We start from the raw sequence: 21,798 nt of genomic DNA, 5'->3' as shown, positions 1-21,798 counted from the left end.
ATTCACCTTGTGCCATTGCAGCTAAATTCTCTCATTTCAGCATGTTCATTGTTTGTGCAAAATGAAAGAAATGATATGTAAGATGAATTTATTTATATTTTATTTTAAGGCAGCTAAATTCTCTCATTTCAGTATGTCAATTGTTTAGTGCAAAATGAAAGAAATAATATGTAAGATGAATTTAATTATATTTTATTTTATTTTATTGCAGCGAAATTATTTCATTTCAGCATGTTTATTATTTGAAAATTAGGGGTTATGTTTTTAAGTTTTATAAATTCTTTGATTGGAGCTTAATAGTCATTTGTAAACTGAAGTTGATTTATATTGTGTCATTTTTTTCCCATGCTTTACGATTATTTTTGAGAAGTTTGAAGGCATTTAGTGTTTTTGTTGGGGTGGTAAGGAGATGGAACCTACACCGTACACGAGTTCCCTGTATCATTATATATGGATGGTTGAATGTAAGATATATCGTGTCACACTGGTGTCACAGGGGTTGACTGATGTGTGAGGGCGCCCCATCACGGAGTACCTTACAGGCTATAAGGATGGTTGTATACAGCCAAACTTTACCTGCTTTATACTCCTGTCCTTTTATCCCAGTTTTCCTACAATTGTTTTCATGAGAGTAGTATGTAGTGTGCCCTCTAGTGGTAGCCAAATTTTGTTGTTGTGAGTCAAAATGAAGAAAAACTGTCATTTCTTGTAAGTCACCACATGGTAAGAGATAGGGGAACACCAAATTTTGGTGCATCACTAGAAATTGTTTGCATCAGCGGCACATCAAAATGGCTTAGAGGGCACACTCACCACATAGTAAGAGATAGGGGAACACCAAATTTTGGTGCCTCACTAGACATTGCGTGCATCAGTGGCATGTCAAATTGGCTTAGAGGGCATACTCACACTGTTGATAATACACTTTATTAGGAATGCACTCTTCGTTAACACTTAAGGCTCAGAGGTTGTGTGCTGCGATTCATCAGTGCTGCTTTGGGATGTTTACCAACAAGAGTTTGAAACTAAAATTCAAGTTTTATGAATTTTCAAGCTTCATGTGTAGTCCCCAAGGTATATATATCTTGATTTCATCTGTGTTCTTACATCAATTAGTTTCTCTTTCTGTCCCTCTGATTGATCATTGCTCAGTAAAGCGCAACAGTCAGCCAAGTCACATGACTTGTGCACTTCGGGGGTTACCCACACAAATAATACTTGAAAAAACCATGAGTATCAAGTATCAACTCAGTGTGAAACTCGGGTAAACACCCCAAAAAGTCATGTACACTGAGGATGCGCAGCACAAGACCACAAGCTTTAAATGGAATTAAATTCCAAAGACCTTGAATTACTTGTAGATGTATATATTCAGACACACACATTGACAATATGTAACATTTTCCAAAGTTATTTTTTTTCTGAAACAAAAAAGTATTACGTCACAAGAAAATGTGTGCGGATATTTAATAATGTAATCTGCAAGACCAAAAACAACACATCTTAAAGGTGATTCTAAATGCATCGTGTGCCACAGACTTAAAAATTATCGTTTGTGTGTCTCTTGACCAATAAATGCAATTATAAGATAATTACTGTAAACCTGGAACAGATTTATTTTCGCTTATTTTGCGGGAAAACTAAATGCAAAAATAAAAGGTGACTAAAATGCCTTCTTGTACACAATGTACTTGTCTGGTAATTAGTGAAAGTTAGTCTTTGATAACTAGCTGAAAACTGAAGAATCGTAAAATTTTCTAGTAGTGAAAATATCGGGGTTTATAGTATTCAAATGTGTATGATAATAAACGCGTAAAAGAGTCAAAACAGGCAAATGATGGGCAACCCAAGCAGGCAGTAATTCTGCATATTGTTCTGTCAAAATAGGGGTATTTAGAATCACCTTTCAGTAATTAGAAATATTGTACACATTGTTCATTTATGTAATATGTGACATAGTGTTACATCATGACAAAGACACATACTTGAGTGATGTCATTTGTGACACAAGAAACAGTTATGTCATTAAAAATAGTGTACACATACTTGAATGATGTCATTTGTTACACAAGAAACAGTTTAAGTCATTAGAAATAGTGTACACATACTTCAATGATGTCATTTGTGACAAGAAACAGTTACATCATTAGAAATAGTGTACACATACTTCAATGATGTCATTTGTGACACAAGAAACAGTTACATCATTAGAAATAGTGTACACATACTTCAATGATGTAATTTGTGACGCAAGAAACAAGTCAATAGAAATATTATACTAGATAAAAAGAAAAGATGAGATTGTATTATAAGCCACACCAGCATTCATTTGATGGCATACATGCAATTGTTTCATTGTACGTCATGATGAGTGTTACAGGTATACACTATGAACATTTGTAGATAGCCGGATATCTATATAATGCTGAACCTAATTTGCTTCACTTCCTTGCAGAGTAGAAATAAAACATTTTTGTTTCAGATTTATGTGGTCTTGTGTCATTTGTATGTGAGCTTTATCAAAAGAACAATTGTGTAGTGAGCGCTGATATATTTATAAACCCCTAACAGGTAGCCCAGAGTGGCTACTAAGTTGGATCTCAGTCGTATGTTGTCTGCCCCCTCCCCATGACCTTCTTGATACCAGCAAAATGGCAGCCACTTTTGTGGTAAAAATTCACATTTTACCTATTAACATGGGAAGCTGTAAAGTTAGACTTTATTCAAGTGTCTACACCTATGTTATCAATGGCAATCATTCTAATGAAACCTTGACCTGCTTCAAAGTCAAATAGGCATAATATTGTTACATGTGTATATCTCTGAAATGAATGATCTGATTTCAATCAAACCTGACACAAATGTCATGTACGTATCTTATTTTGATTCCCAATCTTTGCGATAATGACTGAATGAATAGCAGCCAGATTTGTCATAAAATCTGTAACTCTGAAGCTTCATAAATAGCTACCTCAGGTGAGTGTCTATACACCTATGTTATGTAGGATAAATAGGCCTTAGCACCCCCACCCCCTCACCCCCTCACCCCCAACTAAATTGGCCAAAATTGACAACTGTTTCTGGCAACACAACCAATTTTTGAATCATTATGTAGTAGTATTTAGAGTTATGAATGAGGAAAATTAACTTTTATCGACACTTTAATGTATTTTGGTACCATGTATTTACTATAGCAAAAATTCTTCCATTTCTCAATTTGATAATATATTTTAGAAATATTTGTATTTCAACTCACAAAACAGATTCCATTAAACATAGTTTTTATAAGATGAGAACTAAAAAGTTTCAAACACCCCCCCCCCAACTAAAAATTTAGATCTCACCATATAATTTAAACAATAATAATGTTTGTAAATAGTTTGATTACTTGCGTTTACTCAGTTTCTTTTTTACAAAACACTTCCTGTACGTACAATGACAACGTTTTTACATATTATAATTGCTCTCTGTACGTATGTATCTAAACTCATGTAAAAATATTTCATCAAGAAAATTGTTTACTTATATACTTTATAACATTAGCCTATTTCATTGTAGTGTTCTTAAATATCTTTATTACACTTGTGTACCCAAATAGAATTGTCAATTTTCTATTGAGTTGTACTAAAGTTATCTAATTTAATCTAATCATTTAGTTTTTCGCAATCAGAGTTACAAACATGGACATACAGGCTTTAATGCTTCACATACAAATTTTATTATGTAGAAAAAAACACAGCAAAGGTAACCTTTGTTTTATTGACTTGAAAAATAACATAGCTATTTCACAAATATATCATATTTCATATGACAACTTTAAAGACATATTTACATACCCATTGCTTCATGCAAGTGTGTTTCATTGTGTGGTTTGGGTAAATTGAATTTTTTTTTAGCTTTTTTCTCCAAAAAAAAATGCCTGAAAATCAAAACTAACTCAACAATTACGTTTCCAACACAAAGTCTACATTTTTCATGAATACGGGACACATTTGCATAGCTGATATATCATCGCAGCTATCCTCAAAGTAACCACTTCGCCTAAATATTTCAGAGAGACACGGAATATATTCTGATTCGAATACACATCCATGAACTATCTAACAGCCTGCGACTAATGTGACGTCATTCGGTCAGTGACATGACCTCGTTGAGCACCACTCGCTGAAAGTCAGGTGATCGTAATTAACATATCTATTATCATTTACGTAGGGTACTCGAACACGACGTCCGACCGACCAGTCTCTCACCTCAAGCACACCACCCCGGACACTGAGCTACAACACAAAAATGGCTGTGTAAGTGTTGCAACCTTTCTAACTTATAACTTAAGTATTTCATCAGGGAGAAACAATTTATGTTATTGCTGACTTTATTAGACATGTTGTAAACTTGTGCATGCTAGAATTTAGAAAGACTTCCGTGAGTGTGGCAAATGCACGGCTCACGGTCGTTGACAATCATGCAAGAGGTGTACATCATCATGTACACACGTTATAAACGTTTATTGCCATGATGTACACGGAGTTCTTTCTCGGACATTTATATAGATAGGTTCGTCGTGGTCGTAGAAAGAGAGGTCGTCGCTCCGATATGCATAGCGATTGGTTACTCCCGAGACATTGCTTACGATGACTCGCACTGCATAACGGTATGCATTTACAGGGGTATACTCCCCTATACAGAAGGGTGTAGACTATAGGTTAAAACAAAACAACATATTCAATCTAGTGTGGTGATTCAGTCATTTGCTAGTGCTCGGTGGGAATGCCACTGCACAAAATATAGATATTTCTGCAAGCTTTCGATTCTGGAGAGCAATTTCATGATATTTAATTATGCTGCCATGCATAATTGCAAAGAAATGTGGGGTTGGTTCCCTCATTCACTGCACTGTTCAGTCAGGGTCCTGCAATACAGGGACTTTGGTTCACTGGATATCAAATCCAGACTGACAGGTACACATAGTCCCATGGAGTCAACAAACATGACACAGTTACAGGCAAAACAGTGAGGGATCGTCAAACGACTGCGTATCATGCACATTTTATGTTCCCTAAGAACAATTTAGATAGATAAGAAACAGGCTTCCCACAGACCACTCAATACATTGCAGGCAAGTGAACCAAGGTGCTAGCTAAATGTATCTGTATGTGCAGATAATTTATTATCCTATATAGCCTTAACTGTTCAGGGTTATAAATTCTGTCACTCAACTTTTTTCTTCTCAAGCAAATTTTCAAGCATAATCCAAAATGGCCTTGAAATCCTGGTATACTGCATGTATGTACATGTACATGTATGCAAAGTGGTAACAACATTCATGCGCAAGGCGTTAGGGTGGGCACCCCCCGGTACGATGTTACTCAGCACAAAGCCATTCAACCAGAAATGTATAGACACAGAATACATTATTTTTATTTATAAGACTCTGATATTTTTTTAATAACATTTTAACATCAAAGAAATTATCTGATGATTTGTGAAATCCAGTACGAGGGTTTTTAGAATATTGTATAATATAAATTATTTTTTTAATGATGACAATACATGAAGTCATGACTTGCAGTATGTATGCTGTAAAATGTATTGCAATTTTCATGTAGTCATCTTTCTAGATAACAATAATGAGCCGTTGTCATTTACAGGAGTTGCACTATAATATTAAGTTAAAATCATTATTGTCGCGGTATGTAAACAAGCTTGAATGGAAAGGTCAAAGGTCATATCTGCCAATACTTAGTATGCATTGTCAGCTGTGATTGTAATAAAGGATATTGCTATTCATTCAATCTATGAAAATCTGATGATGTTGCCATGGAAATCAAGTAATGTTGCCATGGAAATGTAAAATATTCAGGCGTGCATATGAAAGTGAAATGGTAGAGAACTTCCCTATACCAATTTTTTATTGGAATTTATAGTACACATCCTGTTGTACAAGGAAGTGTCTGATACTGAGACTCAGAATGTATGTGGATGTATTATGGCAAGATCAATAGTTCAACATAGGATAAATAACCAAATTCCTTTAGTTAGGCTTCAGAACCCCCCACCCCACCCCCAACCTAATTGGCCAAATTTGAAAATTGTTTTGAAAACCACAAATCAGTGTCAAATCAATATGTAGTACTATGTAGATGAATACAAATCCAGTATTCAGTGAAAAAAAGGCTGTTGACACTTTAATATATTTTAGTGCCATGTATTTACTGTTTCTTCCATTTCTTGTTTTGATGCCATTTTTATAAAGAAATAAATGTATTTAGGGTTACAAAACAGATTCTATTAAAAGCAAAATCATTTTTGTAGGATGAAAACTAATATGGTTCCCAACCCCAACCCCAAGCCAAAAAAGCACACCCTATTTTAGAATGGGATGTGCCAAAACATATAGACCAATTTTATGTCTATATAACTTTTCAAAGGAGTAACACCCCCTCCCTCACCCTCCCCCCCCCCCAACCCCAACCCCAACCCCAAATAGTGTTGAGTCACCTCTCAAGGCCAAAACTAACTAAGATGTAAAGTTGGGGCTATCCTCGAATCTAGAAGATTCATTGCATGATATTTGCTACTCTACATTTTCCCTCTTTCCAAATAATGACCGTTGCTATTGTTGTTTGTTTTTTGCTACAGTGCAGATATTGGTTTGATTGGTTTGGCCGTCATGGTAAGTAATCAAGTCATAATTTCCATGAATATATTAATTAAATATTATAATGAGGTAGACTTTGTTGTAGGATAGATTTTGCTGCAGTGTTTAGTGTTACAGGTCGTCTAGCGCCTATCTGTGGCTTCCAATCTTAAGATTTTCACCCCATCTAGTCCAATAAGAAATCATGAATCTAAAGTTATTCATGGAAATGAGTAAACCCCAAACTGTTAGAATGATGTAAATAATGTATCAATAACGTCCTGATATGACAAATATACCATATTTGGACATTGTAACTGCCTCCAATTGGGCAGAATTCTGTGATTGATTATCGACTCGTATGGTATTAATATTTGTGTGCTCACTATATTACCTCATGTATGTACCTGGTTTGTGGTAGCTAGGGAAAAAGTGTTCCCCCCTCCCCCAAGTTAGTGCCCCGGGGCACTGAAAACTAGGATTTAGCATCCCTCAAACACTAGAATTAACTTAGTTAGCTAAGTCAGCTAAGTGGCTCTTCAGCGCAGTGATATTCACCGAGAATGCAATTCTTGAATTGTGCTTTATATCAATTTGATCATACCTAACCATGTCCACTAGTCTAAACGTTATCTGTGGCTTCTAATCTCTTCTTATGTCTAGGACTCATTGAGGAGTTGCACCCCACGGACATCTATACACATTGTCTGATTCTAACAGCCTTTTCCTTTCAATTCATGTTACAGGGCCAGAACCTGATTTTGAATATGAATGACCATGGCTTTGTGGTAAGATACAGCTGTGATATATTTCTACCAGCATTTAATTTCAACTATTCTCTAAATAACTCGGAGTGTGACATCATTCTGAGTATATTATGTAAACATATTCTGACTACTAATTGATATCAAATCAATTGGCAATAAATCTGTGAATATATTTAAGTTACCAATATTTAAATACTAAATACATTATATCTTTTTGCTGAAAACGAACAATAGTCAACATTTCCGGTTCCAAGAAGCATTGCACGAGGGCGGCTTTTATGTAACGTTGTTATAGTTAGTCTTGTTTTGTCTTTATTAAGTTTGAAATAACATTTTTATCAGGAAATGATGGATAGACATGTTGACCTCTTTGATTACGAGTGATTTTAAAGAACAAAGATTAAACGCCATCAATGATAGAGAGTGATTTTACGAGTGAACCCAGGGTACAGTCGATCAGGTGACAACCATCCCCCTGAGTAGCACATGCAACCCCTCAGCGTGTATGGAGAGACACGCAATGCATCTTGGAACTGGCAACAGGACTATTGTCGTGAAACCCTGGGAAAGAGTGCACAATGCATGGCGTTGTATGGAGAGACACGTAATGGATCCCGGAACCGGCAACAGGTCTATTGTCGTGAAACCCTGGGAAAGGGCATTGTACAAATTACACTACAGTTAGCTGTGGAATAATGTCCCAAGTGGCAAAAATTGTTGAGTCTTTTGTCTTTCCAATGCTTGGAATGTGTTGACCGATATGTGAGGACGTCCTAGCTTATCATACCTTACAGATTGCAATCATTTATTCACTAGATCTTGGCTGCAACCAGCCAAGAAATAAAATAGACCACAGGGAAAAGGACAATAATCAATTTTGTTCTCGTTATTTTTTCGGATTTCTTATACTTTTTTCCCTTTATTTCAAATCAAGTTTAAAATATTGTTTCCTCTCACTGTTTTTTCATATTTCATACATGTCCTTTTTCCCTGTGAATAGACGTAAGGTGACATACCCAAATTGAGCATATTGACAGTTGAAATATTTCAAAATTATCGTAAGTTCCATTTTCAAGTCCTCTTTGTCTCTCTACATGTAGGTCTGTGCCTTTAACCGTACAGTGGAGAAAGTTGACCGCTTCTTGGCAAATGAAGCCAAAGGTACTAAGGTAATTGGAGCACATTCTTTGGAAGAAATGGTGTCCAAACTGAAGAAACCACGCCGTGTTATGATGCTGGTCAAAGCTGGAGCAGCTGTTGATGCCTTTGTGGACAAACTGGTAGGTTATTGTGTGAATAGACATTTCCAAAATTTTGCCATGGATTGTGCTCTACTTCCTGTCTGTGTGTACTTTGGGGGTATACATAGTATAGGTTACTTGATTAATCATAGAGCACTGCTGCTTTCCTCGATATCTGAACAATACAAAAAACATCCCTTATTTACACTTCTACAGAATACCAAGGGACAAAGCTCTTAAGAAACGGTACTATGAGGTGATGATACCCCCCAATTTGAGTGAGGGTGCTGTATTCTCAACTTCCTGTTTGCAGTCTGGAATGGCCTATTGACATTTTCTTGTGTCTCTTAGGCTGAGGAGAGGTTCTCATTGACATGTGTATATTAAAAGGGGATATATATGTCCGTATGTACTGTAGCTTGATATCCCTTTTTCAACTCGTGTAGACTTTTGACTCATGATTTTTTAACATTATGTAGAGTTTTGCAGAATTTCACACTTTTCCAAGACTCTTGACTCCTTATTCCTTATAAAGTTATATTCTGGTAGAATGTAGACTTGTGTTTGTGCTTGTAATTTAAATCTACCAGGGCACACCTATACCCCCTCCCCCTCCTCTGGTGTCCCCCCCCCCCTTCTCCAGCTTCCATGAATACATGTATATATTCCCATACCTTATACCATAGTAAAAAATACATGAACAAACTGGATCAAACTGTACTACCCCAGTAAAGTCTTAACATCAGGTAGATTTATCCCTACCACACACTTCACAAATAACACATTCTTGCAAACCATAGCTGTTATTTCTCTCGCCATACTGTGAAATAACGAATGGCGCACTATGGACGGTGCCATAAAAGAGGCTGTGGTTTGCAACAATGAAATAGAACTTCATTTGATTTGATTTCATTATTTTTCCCTCTTCTGTATGTCTGACAATTTCAGGTACCACTGATGGAAGCAGGAGATATCATTATTGATGGTGGCAATTCAGAGTACACGGACACAATAGTAAGTTGTCAGTTTTGTCTAAATTTTCATCCTGTTTATTTGCTTAGAACCCATTTCTGTTGTTTGGAGTTCTTCAACAAAAGTGTCTCACCCCTTATAGCCTAGTGCAGTTAAAAACAGGAAACTTCGAACAACATGTCACCTGACCTCAACAAAATTTTTACTATTAACACTGCTATTTTATTGCCTGGCTAAACAAAAGTTGTGCAATTTTGTCGTCTAGTTCAACAAAGATTTTTTTTAAATATGTAATTTTTTTTAAATTTATTTATTTTATTTTTTTGTGCCAGGAATTGCTCCCAGTGATTTTCTGCAGACATATACACACAATCACACATAAGATGTTACTAACTCATAGGTACATGTACCTTACATTTTACACAGTCATTCACTAAACCATGTTTGTCCATTGGTTTGATAGAGGCGTTGCAAAGCTTTGAAAGAGAAGGGAATACTGTATTGTGGTAGCGGTGTCAGTGGTGGTGAAGATGGTGCCAGATATGGACCCTCTCTTATGCCCGGTGGTGCTCCTGAAGCTTGGTAAGTTGTGTATGTACCAGATTGATTGATTGATTGACGGATCATTTGATTGATTGATAGACAGACAGACAGCCTCAGAGAGAGATAGAGAGAGAGAGAAAGAGAAAGAGAGAAAGACAAACAGACAGACAGACAGACAGACAGACTCAGAGAGAGAGAGAGAGAGACAGACAGACAGATAGATGGGGAGAGAGACAGACTCAGACAGACAGACAGATTAACAGAGATATAGACGTGGGAGAGAGTGAGTGTGTGTGTGTGAGAGAGAGAGAGAGAGAGAGAGAGAGAGAGAGAGAGAGAGAGAGAGAGAGAGAGAGAGAGAGAGAGAGTGATGAACAAGATTATTGAGGATTATACACAGACACGAATAGAGTATAATTAGTTATGATCATTTTGTCTAATTTTATAGGCCTCATATTAAAGATATATTTCAAAGTATTTGTGCAAAGGCTGATGGAGAACCATGCTGTGACTGGGTAAGTTATAAGGGTGTTAATAACACTCAAACTTTCATTTTGTCCCTCATATTTTGCACTTACCAGATACCAAAAAAAGTCCCCCCCCAAAAAAAAAACCAAAAAAAACAAAAAACAAAACAAATTGTGGCCTTGTTTGTTCTGAAAATCACCATTTGTATGATAGCTCTGAAATAGTAAAAACAGAATGAATTCATATGTGTACCCCTATACTGTCAATTGTGATTTTCCTCCTCATATCATTAGATTTGACTCTGACTTTGACCTTCAGGGTCGAAAAGCAACCATTTCATTTGCACAGGTTGGAGATGGGGTGTATCTTGTTTAGGCAATGTTGCTCCCAGGCAAAAACTAATTGTCAAGATTGTGAAGGGAAAACAATTCAATGATGATCATATTTTGGCCAGGCAAGGTGATTGAAAAGATCAAATGTTACGCCTTTGGGTTGGATTGGATTGGTTGTCATGTCATGTCAAATGACAACAAATAAACTGTGGACCCACTTATTGACAAATTCTGCAACGAGGGAGGGGACAGTATTGTACACTGTTGTCAGTGTGCCCTCTAAGCCAATTTGCTGTGCCACTGACACACACAATTTCTAGTGATGCACCAACATTTAGTGTTCCCTTATCTCTTACTATATGGTGACTCACAAGAAATGCCAGTTTTTCTCATTTTGACTTATAACAACAAAATTTGACTATCATTAGAGGGCACACTGACTTGTTCTGATATCAAGAAAGTTTACAAATTAAAAAAGTCATTCAGGGTTTGTAATATATATCAAAAACGTTTTGAAAGTAAACGTAATTTTGAAATTTTTTTGTAGGCACCAGGCTAGTATATATTCGTTCTATATTATATACTCTTTGATAAATCCATGATCCTGAGTTTCAACAACAAAAAACAATCAATAACCCTATCTATGTTTTTATCTGTTGACTGTGATTATCACACTGTTACCATAGTTACTGTTTGTTATTTTAATAGGTTGGAGAAGATGGAGCTGGTCATTATGTGAAGATGGTTCACAATGGTATTGAGTATGGTGATATGCAACTCACATGTGAAGCCTACCATCTCATGAAGGATACACTGGGTATGACCCCTGATGAAATGAGTAAAGTAAGTCATGTGATTATCAGTAGTTGTCATGTGATTGCCAGTAGTTGTCATGTGATTGCTGTTATCATGTGACTCAGCAGATGCCATGTGACTGTTAGCTGTTCTTTTGTGATTTATCAGTGGTTGTTATGGGGTTTTCTGCACTGTTGCCATGTTATTTTCTGTGGGTGTCTGATCAGAAGATTAGCCAAATCACTACCTGTAGTAACTTTTTGACCAAAAATGTTCACCAGCTTGGTAGATTCAATGATTTACAAAGGTTATAACACACAAGCAGTTTGAAGTTTGTTAACATTTAGCTTTCTTGGTCGACAATCCTCATCAGAATGACAAATTCCATAGCTGCAGCTGACCACTAGGTGGCAGTATAATCAACCGATTGTAGATGTTAGGTAGTTTGATGTAGTAACTTTTATTTGTGACTTTCAGTAGCTGTGTGATCAGTCAGACACACAGTAACACATGTTGAACCTTGAGTGATGTAGGTGTCATGTGGTTGTCATGTGACTGAGTAAGATTGTGTCATGTGGTTGTGATGTGAGTATGCAGTGTCACCTATGTGACCATGAGAAAACTATCATAGGATTGACAGCAAAGATCATATCATGTGATTGATAGCAATGATACGCAACATAAAAAATGATCTCAGGAATATAAACTTACCATAAATTCAAAATTATTCTGTGTTGTTTGTATACGGTTTGTAGGTGTTTGCAGATTGGAACAAAGGTGAACTAGATTCATTCCTGGTTGAAATCACAACCGACATCCTGGCCTTCAAAGACACAGATGGAACACCACTAGTTGAAAAGATCAGGGATGCCGCAGGACAGGTGAGTTATTTCAACCAGAATAAGGTTGTGTGCAATAATAAGCTTTGCATATTATTACATACGTAGCAGTGGTTACTACTTGTACCAGTGTATACACATACTAGTGGTATTTGCACTGCAGTGCAGTACTGAAAACATTAATGCATACCTATACATGCAAATGATATTATGCAAATGAAGGCATGGGGTTGTAAAGAAATCACATGATCATGTAGTATGATTTTTACAAGAATTTGCTGTATCAGACAAACATGTACTAGCTAGTATTATGTAATAATAACAGAGCACTATACCCTGTTAGTGGCAGTGTTGGCACCAGTGTACCTGCTAAGGTAATTTGACGTGCCACAGACACACAAAATTTGTAGTGACGCACCAAAATTTGATGTTCCCTTATCTCTTACTATATTGTGACTTACAAGAAATCCCAGTTTTTATCATTTTGACCAAATATTTGGCTATCATTAGACAACACACTGGTTGGTACTCAGGGAAAATTTACACTGTACTTGTAATGTTTTATGCTGCACTTTCGCATGCTATGCTTATGAAAGTCTGGCAGCACTCACGTGAAATGGACTTCTGTCACAGTAGTTTTACCTTGTGTCTATCTAGACTAGTCTATAGTAAGTTTTCGAAAGTACTTTTAGTGTATGTCTATCATAGCTTGCCTACAGTTACCTTTCTGTAGTAGTATCTGGTTTGCAATTCAGGTTTGTGAGCCAAAACTTTGAAGGTAATTAATTTGATGTTATCTTTACACTACTTAGAAAGGCACCGGTAAATGGACCGCCATATCAGCCTTGGACTATGGAGTACCTGTTACTCTGATCGGTAAGTCTGAAGCGTCGTTTTTGCAATCTTTTTTATAATTTTAGAAAATTTGTAGATGTACAAAGAAAAATGTTTTGAACCTTTCAATATGGTATATGAGAGATTGAACAAATTCGTCAGGTTATAGTATGGTTATAGTATTTTATATGACTTGATGGGTTGTGACATAGATAGGCCTAAAAAAATAATTCTTTCAGTTTCCCGACCCACCTAGTTTTTCACTGCTGACCCTGAACGTTGTTTACGTATTTGAGAAAAAAATTATAAAATGGCAAAAATTGTGACGTCTCACGGGAAATAGTGGATGCAGAAACTGATATCAACTTAAAAAGACAATATAAAACTGTTCTTCCAATCTGTAATGGCTGTACATCTGATAGGAAGAAATAAATAACGGAGAGACCATTTGGAAAACAATGGAAAACGTGAACTAGACATTCACACATGAAAAAATATATTAATCAAATAAAAATAAAAATCTACTTACCCCACCTATTTTAAAATTGAGGATGATTGGAACCACACAATTTTTTTATTAGGCCTTACTGAGACATAAAATATTTGAATAGGTTTTTTTACTGAATCAAAATCAGGGGGTGAAATCTGAAACAAAAATCACTCATATAGCATAGAGCTCTGCTAATACCAGATTATATTTGACCTGTAGGAGAAGCTGTCTTTGCACGTTGTTTGTCAGCTCTGCAACAAGAGAGAGTAGAAGCAAGCAAACACTTGAAAGGACCTGCCGAGACAAAATATACTGGAGATAAGACAGAATTCATTGAACAAATTCGTCAGGTATGTTAGTAATTAGCTGTTGTTTTTCAAGTGCTGCCACCATAAATAAACTTTGACACTTACACTTTCTTGAAATATCTGTTTAAACTTTTACTTCAGATACTATTTTATGTCTTACCATTAAACTCACAAATCCTAAAACAAAAATTTTATCGTCTGGCTCAACAAAAGTTTTACCAACAGTGCTACATTTTATCATCTGGCTCAACAAAAATCCAACCAACAGTGCTACATTTTATCATCTGGCTCAACAAAAATCTAACCAACAGTGCTACATTTGATCTTGTTCAACAAATTTCTTACTAACAGTGCTTCATCCAATCTCACAAGCTAGAGCATTTTTTCCCAGCTGACGCAACGAAAAATATTGGCTGATAAGACTTGACGTAGAGGGCGGTGATGTATGACGATGTGCTCCATCTTATCATGTGTGGCTCAACAAAATTCTTACCAACACTGCTACATTTTATCGTCTGGTTCAACAAAATTCTTACCAACACTGCTACATTTCATCGTCTGGCTCAACAAAAATTCTCCAAACAGAGATATTTGTCAAGCAAGACAAAAAAATGTAGTAATATTACTAAGATTTTTGTTGAACCAGACAATAAAATGTAGCACTGTTGGCTAGATTTTTGTGCCAAATGATGATAAAGTGATGAACCCCACCTGAATGAAGTGCTTTACAAAAGTACATTTACTTTATAATTTGTTTTTCTTCTAGGCATTGTATGCATCCAAGATTGTGTCATATGCACAAGGTTTTATGTTGTTACGTGAAGCAGCCAAGCAATTCAATTGGCATCTGAACTATGGAGGTATTGCTCTGATGTGGAGAGGTGGTTGCATTATTAGAAGGTAAACAAAAACTATTTTGGATTTCTTGTGTTACCCGTCATAATATTACATAATATCAATCATTCAATCAATCAGTAGTGTTCTGTGGCACTGAACAGGAACAATAGTACTGTACATCATTGTAAAAAGTTAGAAAAAGCTCTTGCATACAGATGTGTCTTGATGTCCTTCTTGAATTTATCAACAGTTGGTAAAGAACAAAGTTGAAGTCATATACTGTTCCATTAGACTGGCACTGCTCATGAGAAAACACACTAATCACACGACTTTGTATTACTACGGGGTACATGAAATAGATTTTTGTTATTTGAGCGAAGTGAACAAGTTGTGGGTTTACTAGTTCCTGTGTCACTGTCACATAGAATTTTCTCTTCGTATCTTTTGGCAGTGTTTTCCTAGGAAAGATCAAGGCAGCTTTTGATAAGAACCCTGCCATCACAAACCTGATTCTGGATGATTTCTTCCATAAGGCCATTGACGAGTGTCAAGTAAGTAAAGTTTATTTATTGTTTTATTTATATGTACAACATTTCTGGTCAAGTCTGAAGAAAGAATATTGCAGTGTCGTCCTGACCTTAGTCCAGAGACTTGTCTTAGTGTTGCTGCTCAAACAGCTCTCCACACCAAACCAAGCCTTGTGCACTTATAAGCACAGAAAGCTGTTTTGAAGTTGAAATTACCATCAGCAGCTCTGCGAAATCTAAGTGGATCTTCTGTGTGAACCTATGACGTAATCGCAGAGATTTGTGATGTGAATTGGAAAGTTTGCCTACCTTAAGGACGTCGAATTGGAAGTCATTGAGGGAACATAGCAGTAACTACAGTAGCGTTCCCTAATTCATTGTTAGGTGTGATCCTTCCATAGTACTTTAAAAGCCTGAAAAGGCTACCTAACGTCATTACCTTTCTGAGCAGCTTGTAGAGGTTCCATATCCATATATGCTGCAAAGAATTCACCGTGAACGAGCGTGAGCAAGTGGAATCTTCATAACATTTGTGAATAGCCCGAGTGCTGAAGTGAGCCCAAATGGTAGGCAAGTGTATTGGTATTGTAGCGTTGGTTTATCCACTGGAATTTGAAACAGAGATATTTTTGATGGTCTGCATGAATGGAATCATGAAGTATACATCTGTTAGATCTATTGACATCATGAAATAATACTGGCTTAGCAATTGTTCTATGACAGGATGACTCTCCATTTTGAAAAAAAATCTTTTTGATGTACTTGTTCAGTTCTTTGAGATCTATAATTAATTACCCTGTAGTCCCCTGATGGCTTTGGAACAGTGAAGATTCTGGAAACGAACTGATCTTGTTGATGTTTGACTGGAACTATGGCCTGTTTGTGAAGTAAATTTTCTATTTCTATCTGAATGATTTGATACTGCTTGCTGGATGTTGGGTTGGTAATTGGCTGGATTGACTGAACTGGAGTTGATGTTAACTGAAGTTTGTAACCTTGAATGACCTTTGAAATCCAAGTGTTTTGTGTAATTGTTTTAAGTGTTTATAAAATACTGGAGTCTGCCTGCAACTGGTATTGATGACTTTACAAATTCGCTGTTTATCCTGGTTGGAAGAGGTGTAATTACCTTTTCCTTTTGGTCTGCCTGAACCCTTTTGGTACTTCTTCTTTTTATTGTCTTGGTTGTAGTTGTTGGTGTTTCGCTGACTGTTTTTTCCACCCTTGTAATACCCAGACTGGTTTCCGATTTGTTTAACTGACCTGTTGTCATTTCTGGAAACAACATGAAAAACATTGACTGACTTCTTGGAGTTGTTTATAGCCTTCACCAAATTTCCACCAAAAAATCTCTGTGAAGTCGGCTTGGCGTCTTGCAATAACTCCTTGTATTCACTATGAAAGAAGGGCTTCAATCTTGCCTGATGAACCTCTGCTAACGCGTAGCTGGCCGTGGTCATAAGATGGATAGCATCGCCAAGTGCCTCTCTAATTGTTGGTACATGCTGCACCGGGTCAAATTCTGGAGAAATAATGGTTTCCAGGGCTTGAAGAACTGGGCGAATAGATAAGTTGAAGTTCTGATGAACCTTGTAATATGAACGGTCATGGTTACGATAACTTGACTTGCTAGATTTGATTAGATTCCGTACAGAAGATGGCAATTCCTGTGCCTTGAAATATGGCTCGAATTGGTCTGGTACCATATACTTCTGTTGTAACTGTTGAACTACAGAATATAATAAGGGACGGTCTGCTCTTCTAGAAAACCATTCGGCTGTGGAAGCGTCCATGTTCCAACCAGGAACGGCAGCATGATAGTCAGGAACCTAAGCAAATGCAGACGTAGATTCATCAAATACAGGCTTGTTCCAGGATTAAACTGTTATAGGAGGGGAAGACGCAACTTCAGAATTACCAGACTCGTCAGAATCACTCACGTCGGAACCAGAATTATCATACTCGGGTTCTACAATACGCCTCTGCTTGGTAGGAATTGGTACACTTACCCTAGAATTAAGGCTTGTGTTTTCTACCAATACTCAAACTCGGTAAGCATGCCTGCTGAGTGGATGTACAAGTACAAGATGCCGCACGTAGCAGCATGTGTTGTGCTACTACCGTCATCATGGCCTTGGTCAATACGTGTACGTGGTCTGCCTGGTACACTATCCGACCACTCCTGGGCTAGAAGTTGAGTGACTTGTGATGCTACTTGTAGAATTGAATCTGGAGCAGAACTATATATAGTTGAAGGAAAATCTTCTATAGCTGCAGGTAAAACTTGTTCTGCGGTTTCTGAAACCTCAGAGACAATACTGTTTGTAATGGTGTTATTGTCTTCATCAGGGTTCATAGCAAAAGCCACTGGTGTTCAGTCCCGTCTTTCATTCAGCTGAGTAACAGGCACGGACGACTTACAGGACTTCTTGCCTTTTTTGACCTGCCTTTCCCTGACAATGACATAGTTAATGAAGGAACGACCGGTAACACTGTCTAGGAATGACCAGTAACACTGTCTGAGATGTTACTGTTACAGTGTGAAGAAAGGTAATGACGTAAGGTAGCCTTTTCAGGCTTTTATAGTACTATAGAAGGACGACACCTAGCGATGAATTAAGGAAAACTACTGTAGTTACTGAGCAGTAACTGATAAAGACTTAGGAGATTACTACCCAATAGGCCATTTGAGACTGCAAACAGGAAATTGAGAATACAATGCCCTCGCTCAAAATTGGGGCTATCATCACCTCATACATAGTACCGTTTCTTTATGAAGAATTTTGTTGTGTAAAACACTGTGTATGTATGTGTGCATGTGTGATGTGATACTAGTAATTAATGAAGTTTGAATCCACATGCAGCTAGACAAGAGAGTAAACTGACACTAAAATGACCACACATGGTCTCAATGAGTTTTATGGGGCTAATTGTTTACTTTCCAACTGATAACCAACAAGATAAATTGTCTGCTACAACTTAGCAAAACGGAAATAATTTCTACAGTATCATGATTATACACATAATGTCAGCTAATTTAGATATGCAAATTTTCAACAGTTAGCCATCTTGGTTTTTGCATCATGGGTAACCTATTGTATTGAATTACAGGCCTCTTGGAGACATGTTGTAGCCACTGCAGTCAAGCTTGGAGTTCCTACCCCATGCTTTAGTACAGCCTTAGCTTTCTATGATGGCTACCGATCTGCTAGATTACCAGCCAATCTCATTCAGGTATGTATACATTCATTATTACCATATGACATTAGCTCCTCCCCGCCCAAATTGGGCATGGTGTAAAGGGGAGGGGGCTATAGCATTTATTATTACCTTATAACATTAACTCCTCCCCTCCCAATGGGCATGGTGTGAAGGGGGAGTGGGACTATAGCATTTATTATTACCTTATAACATTAGCTCCTCCCCTCCCAATGAGTAAAGTGTGAAGGGGAGGGGGGGGGGCTATAGTATTCATTATTAACATATAATAATTTATATCAGAAATACATATATGTAGGTTCACAGCAAGAAATCAAAATGTTCATAAAACTTGAATTTCAAATGTAAATTTGAAGTAAAGCTAGAAACAAAAAAATGAGTTTTGTGCTGTTCTTTTTTTCTTCACAGGCACAAAGAGATTACTTCGGAGCTCACACCTACGAGTTGCTAAGCGACCCTGGTAAATTCGTCCACACCAACTGGACAGGACATGGTGGGCAAGTTTCTTCAACAACTTATCAGGCCTAAAATGCCTACGATCATCCAGTAAACATGGCTGACTTTGTGTTAACAGCTCAAATAGGTTACCCAGGATGCAAAAGCCAAGATGGCTGAATTCTGAAAAAAAAAACCAATGCACTAAAAAAGAAAGTGGCTGAAGGACAGGGTAGAATTAAATTTTTATTTAATCGGTTGTAGTAAATTGTTAGTCAAGCAAGTCATCATTTTTGAAGCAAACAAAATTTGTAGAATTATTTCGAGTAGAAAATTTGAATTCAGATGTCACTGGGTTTATCACAGCAAAGTTAATGCAAGTTTGCAAGACACAAGTAAATGGTTATTTTCTGGTCTTTTTCTGAGCTGAAACATAATCTTTTTTATTATCAAAATGTGAACGACAATAAATCACTGATTTTTGGTAATTTTGAGGACATCAATCATTGAATCCAGACAAACAGATAAATCATGTTTTAGTATTCGAGAATTTCGAGCAGGAGACCATGACATGAGGTCAAAGGTCAGAGTTCAAAGTTGTCTTTTTGAGTTTCATTCGTATTTCATTTCTTCGCATATACTGTTAAACAGGACAGTGTGAGTTCAAAAGTAGGCTGATTCTGTTGCATGGACCAATTGAAACAGCTCAATAGAAAAGTAAATTTGACAATTCCTTGAGATTAGTGTTGTTGTTTTTTGTTTATTTTTGGTACGTTTTTTTTTGCCGATTGCTACACTGTCAGTAAAACATGGTGCCTTTTGATTTGGAGGTCTGCTTGAATGGAAAACATGTCTGGACTATATACTTTCTTCTTTATTTCTCTGTCACCAAAGTAAATAACACAAATAATGACCTTATAGTCCTTCAAACGTGATACAAATTTATCGAAATTTTGACGTAATCTTGTACTTTATTGTAGCAATGTATTTTAAATGTGTATGTGATATCCATTAGATAATGGTTGGAGTAAGATATTTTGTCACTTGACACAAATGTGTTTTGATTATTTGAGGTTGCTAGTAGAGGTCACATTGTTTTCTATACTATATACTGTACTTTTATGAATTATATGAGATTATGGAGTCCTGTAAAAATCCATGGAACCACCAGATACCATGGCAACAACGTACATAGTATTTTACCCTCAACAGTATTTTTACGAGTTGAAGAATTACCCTGATAAACAGAAATGGTAAAATCATGAAAGTTGAATGATTGATCTTGGAAGCATAGTGTAATGTGTTCTTGATCCTGAAGAGAAAATGGTCACATGAATAGCATAGTTGATCACTTTAAAGGCCCATAATTCAGTCCCAGGTTTTCAGATTAGTTTTATCTTATCATTGGAGCCACAAGGATTTGATGGGGTTATTCTTTTGTTCAGAGCCAAGTTTTTCAATAACTCGCACAGATTTTAATTCACCATGTACCTTTGACTTGCTACTGCCCATTTCATGTTAGTGTTCACTCTGTCTGTTTGATACAATCATGCAGAAACCACAAAAGAAATCGGAAACGCTACACTTATTAAAGATAGCTGGATTGAATGAATACATAAATGAACTAACGTGCCATCATGCAGACAACAAATGCTGCATCAACACATTGGTGCCTGCGTGTCTATGTCTGCATCCAGTTACATTCAAATGGTTTATTTCATTTAGATACAATGTAGCAAGAAATTGCAATCATGCTATAGAATATGCAGTTTCTTATCAGTTTCTGTGTAGATGCATCAAACAGAGCCAGTGAACACTAAAATGAAACAAGCTGTATATAGCTCTTAGTTTCAGACCTGAATTAGTTTCATAGTTCGTGTTTTAGTATTTTTTACAATGTTTTTCAACTAACCACTGAAATTAGGTACAAGAATGAAACGTACCTCACTAATTCCAACATCCAGGGTGTAAACAAAATTTCATAATTTTAGATTTCTTAAATGAAAAAAAACATTCCATTGAATGAAACTGATTAGAAGAATATCATGACTTGTATACATTACTTCCATTTGCCTTTTTTTCTGCATTATACTTTTTCAAGAAAATTATTGTAAATCTCCGTATAGTGACTGTAGAACTGGACATATTTGTTATAGTTGGATGTATTTTCTCGCATGAAATGTGGAATTATTAACATGGTGAAAACTTTTATATCTGTACATGCACACGATTAATAAACTGGGATATTAATATATATGGTCTTAGATTTTTACTTCATTCTTAACTTTTATAGACAGTCTCTCTGATGTATCAAAATGACTATAGATTACTGGTATATATCTTGTATATGTATGTGTGGAAGGGGGTGGTTGGAGATTGGATGGATGATGTATGTATATATGTATGTATGTATGTATGTATGTGTATGTGTATGTCTATATGTATGTATGTATGTATGTATGTACAATGTATGTATGTATGTATGTATGTATGTATGTATGTACGTACGTATGTGTGTATGTATGTATGTATGAATGTATGTATGTATGTATGT

At 36.5% G+C, this 21,798-nt stretch overlaps 1 protein-coding gene across 1 annotated transcript; it reads left to right on the top strand.

Moving 5' to 3' along the window:
- Positions 1-4,198: 4,198 nt before the first annotated feature.
- On the top strand, positions 4,199-21,496 carry LOC144451104 (6-phosphogluconate dehydrogenase, decarboxylating-like). The gene is made up of 15 exons (XM_078141877.1): positions 4,199-4,298; positions 6,640-6,673; positions 7,384-7,425; positions 8,505-8,684; positions 9,594-9,659; positions 10,081-10,199; positions 10,609-10,675; positions 11,669-11,803; positions 12,511-12,636; positions 13,407-13,470; positions 14,138-14,268; positions 14,993-15,126; positions 15,515-15,614; positions 18,702-18,824; positions 19,218-21,496. The coding sequence occupies exons 1-15, from the start codon at positions 4,291-4,293 to the stop codon at positions 19,335-19,337; spliced, it is 1,449 nt and encodes a 482-aa protein (XP_077998003.1). The 5' UTR covers positions 4,199-4,290; the 3' UTR covers positions 19,338-21,496.
- Positions 21,497-21,798: the final 302 nt, after the last annotated feature.

Source organism: Glandiceps talaboti, chromosome 21 (assembly GCF_964340395.1).
Source record: "Glandiceps talaboti chromosome 21, keGlaTala1.1, whole genome shotgun sequence".
NCBI classification, from domain to species: domain Eukaryota; kingdom Metazoa; phylum Hemichordata; class Enteropneusta; family Spengelidae; genus Glandiceps; species Glandiceps talaboti.
This window is presented reverse-complemented; position numbering and strand designations above follow the sequence as displayed.

What these genes read in the sequence shown, in the direction of transcription:
- LOC144451104 (XM_078141877.1), top strand. An exon ending in GGTGGTGCTCCTGAAGCTTG is followed by an intron (nt 10,200 to 10,608) that starts GTAAGTTGTGTA and finishes CTAATTTTATAG; the next exon opens with GCCTCATATTAAAGATATAT. An exon ending in TACCAGCCAATCTCATTCAG is followed by an intron (nt 18,825 to 19,217) that starts GTATGTATACAT and finishes TTTTCTTCACAG; the next exon opens with GCACAAAGAGATTACTTCGG.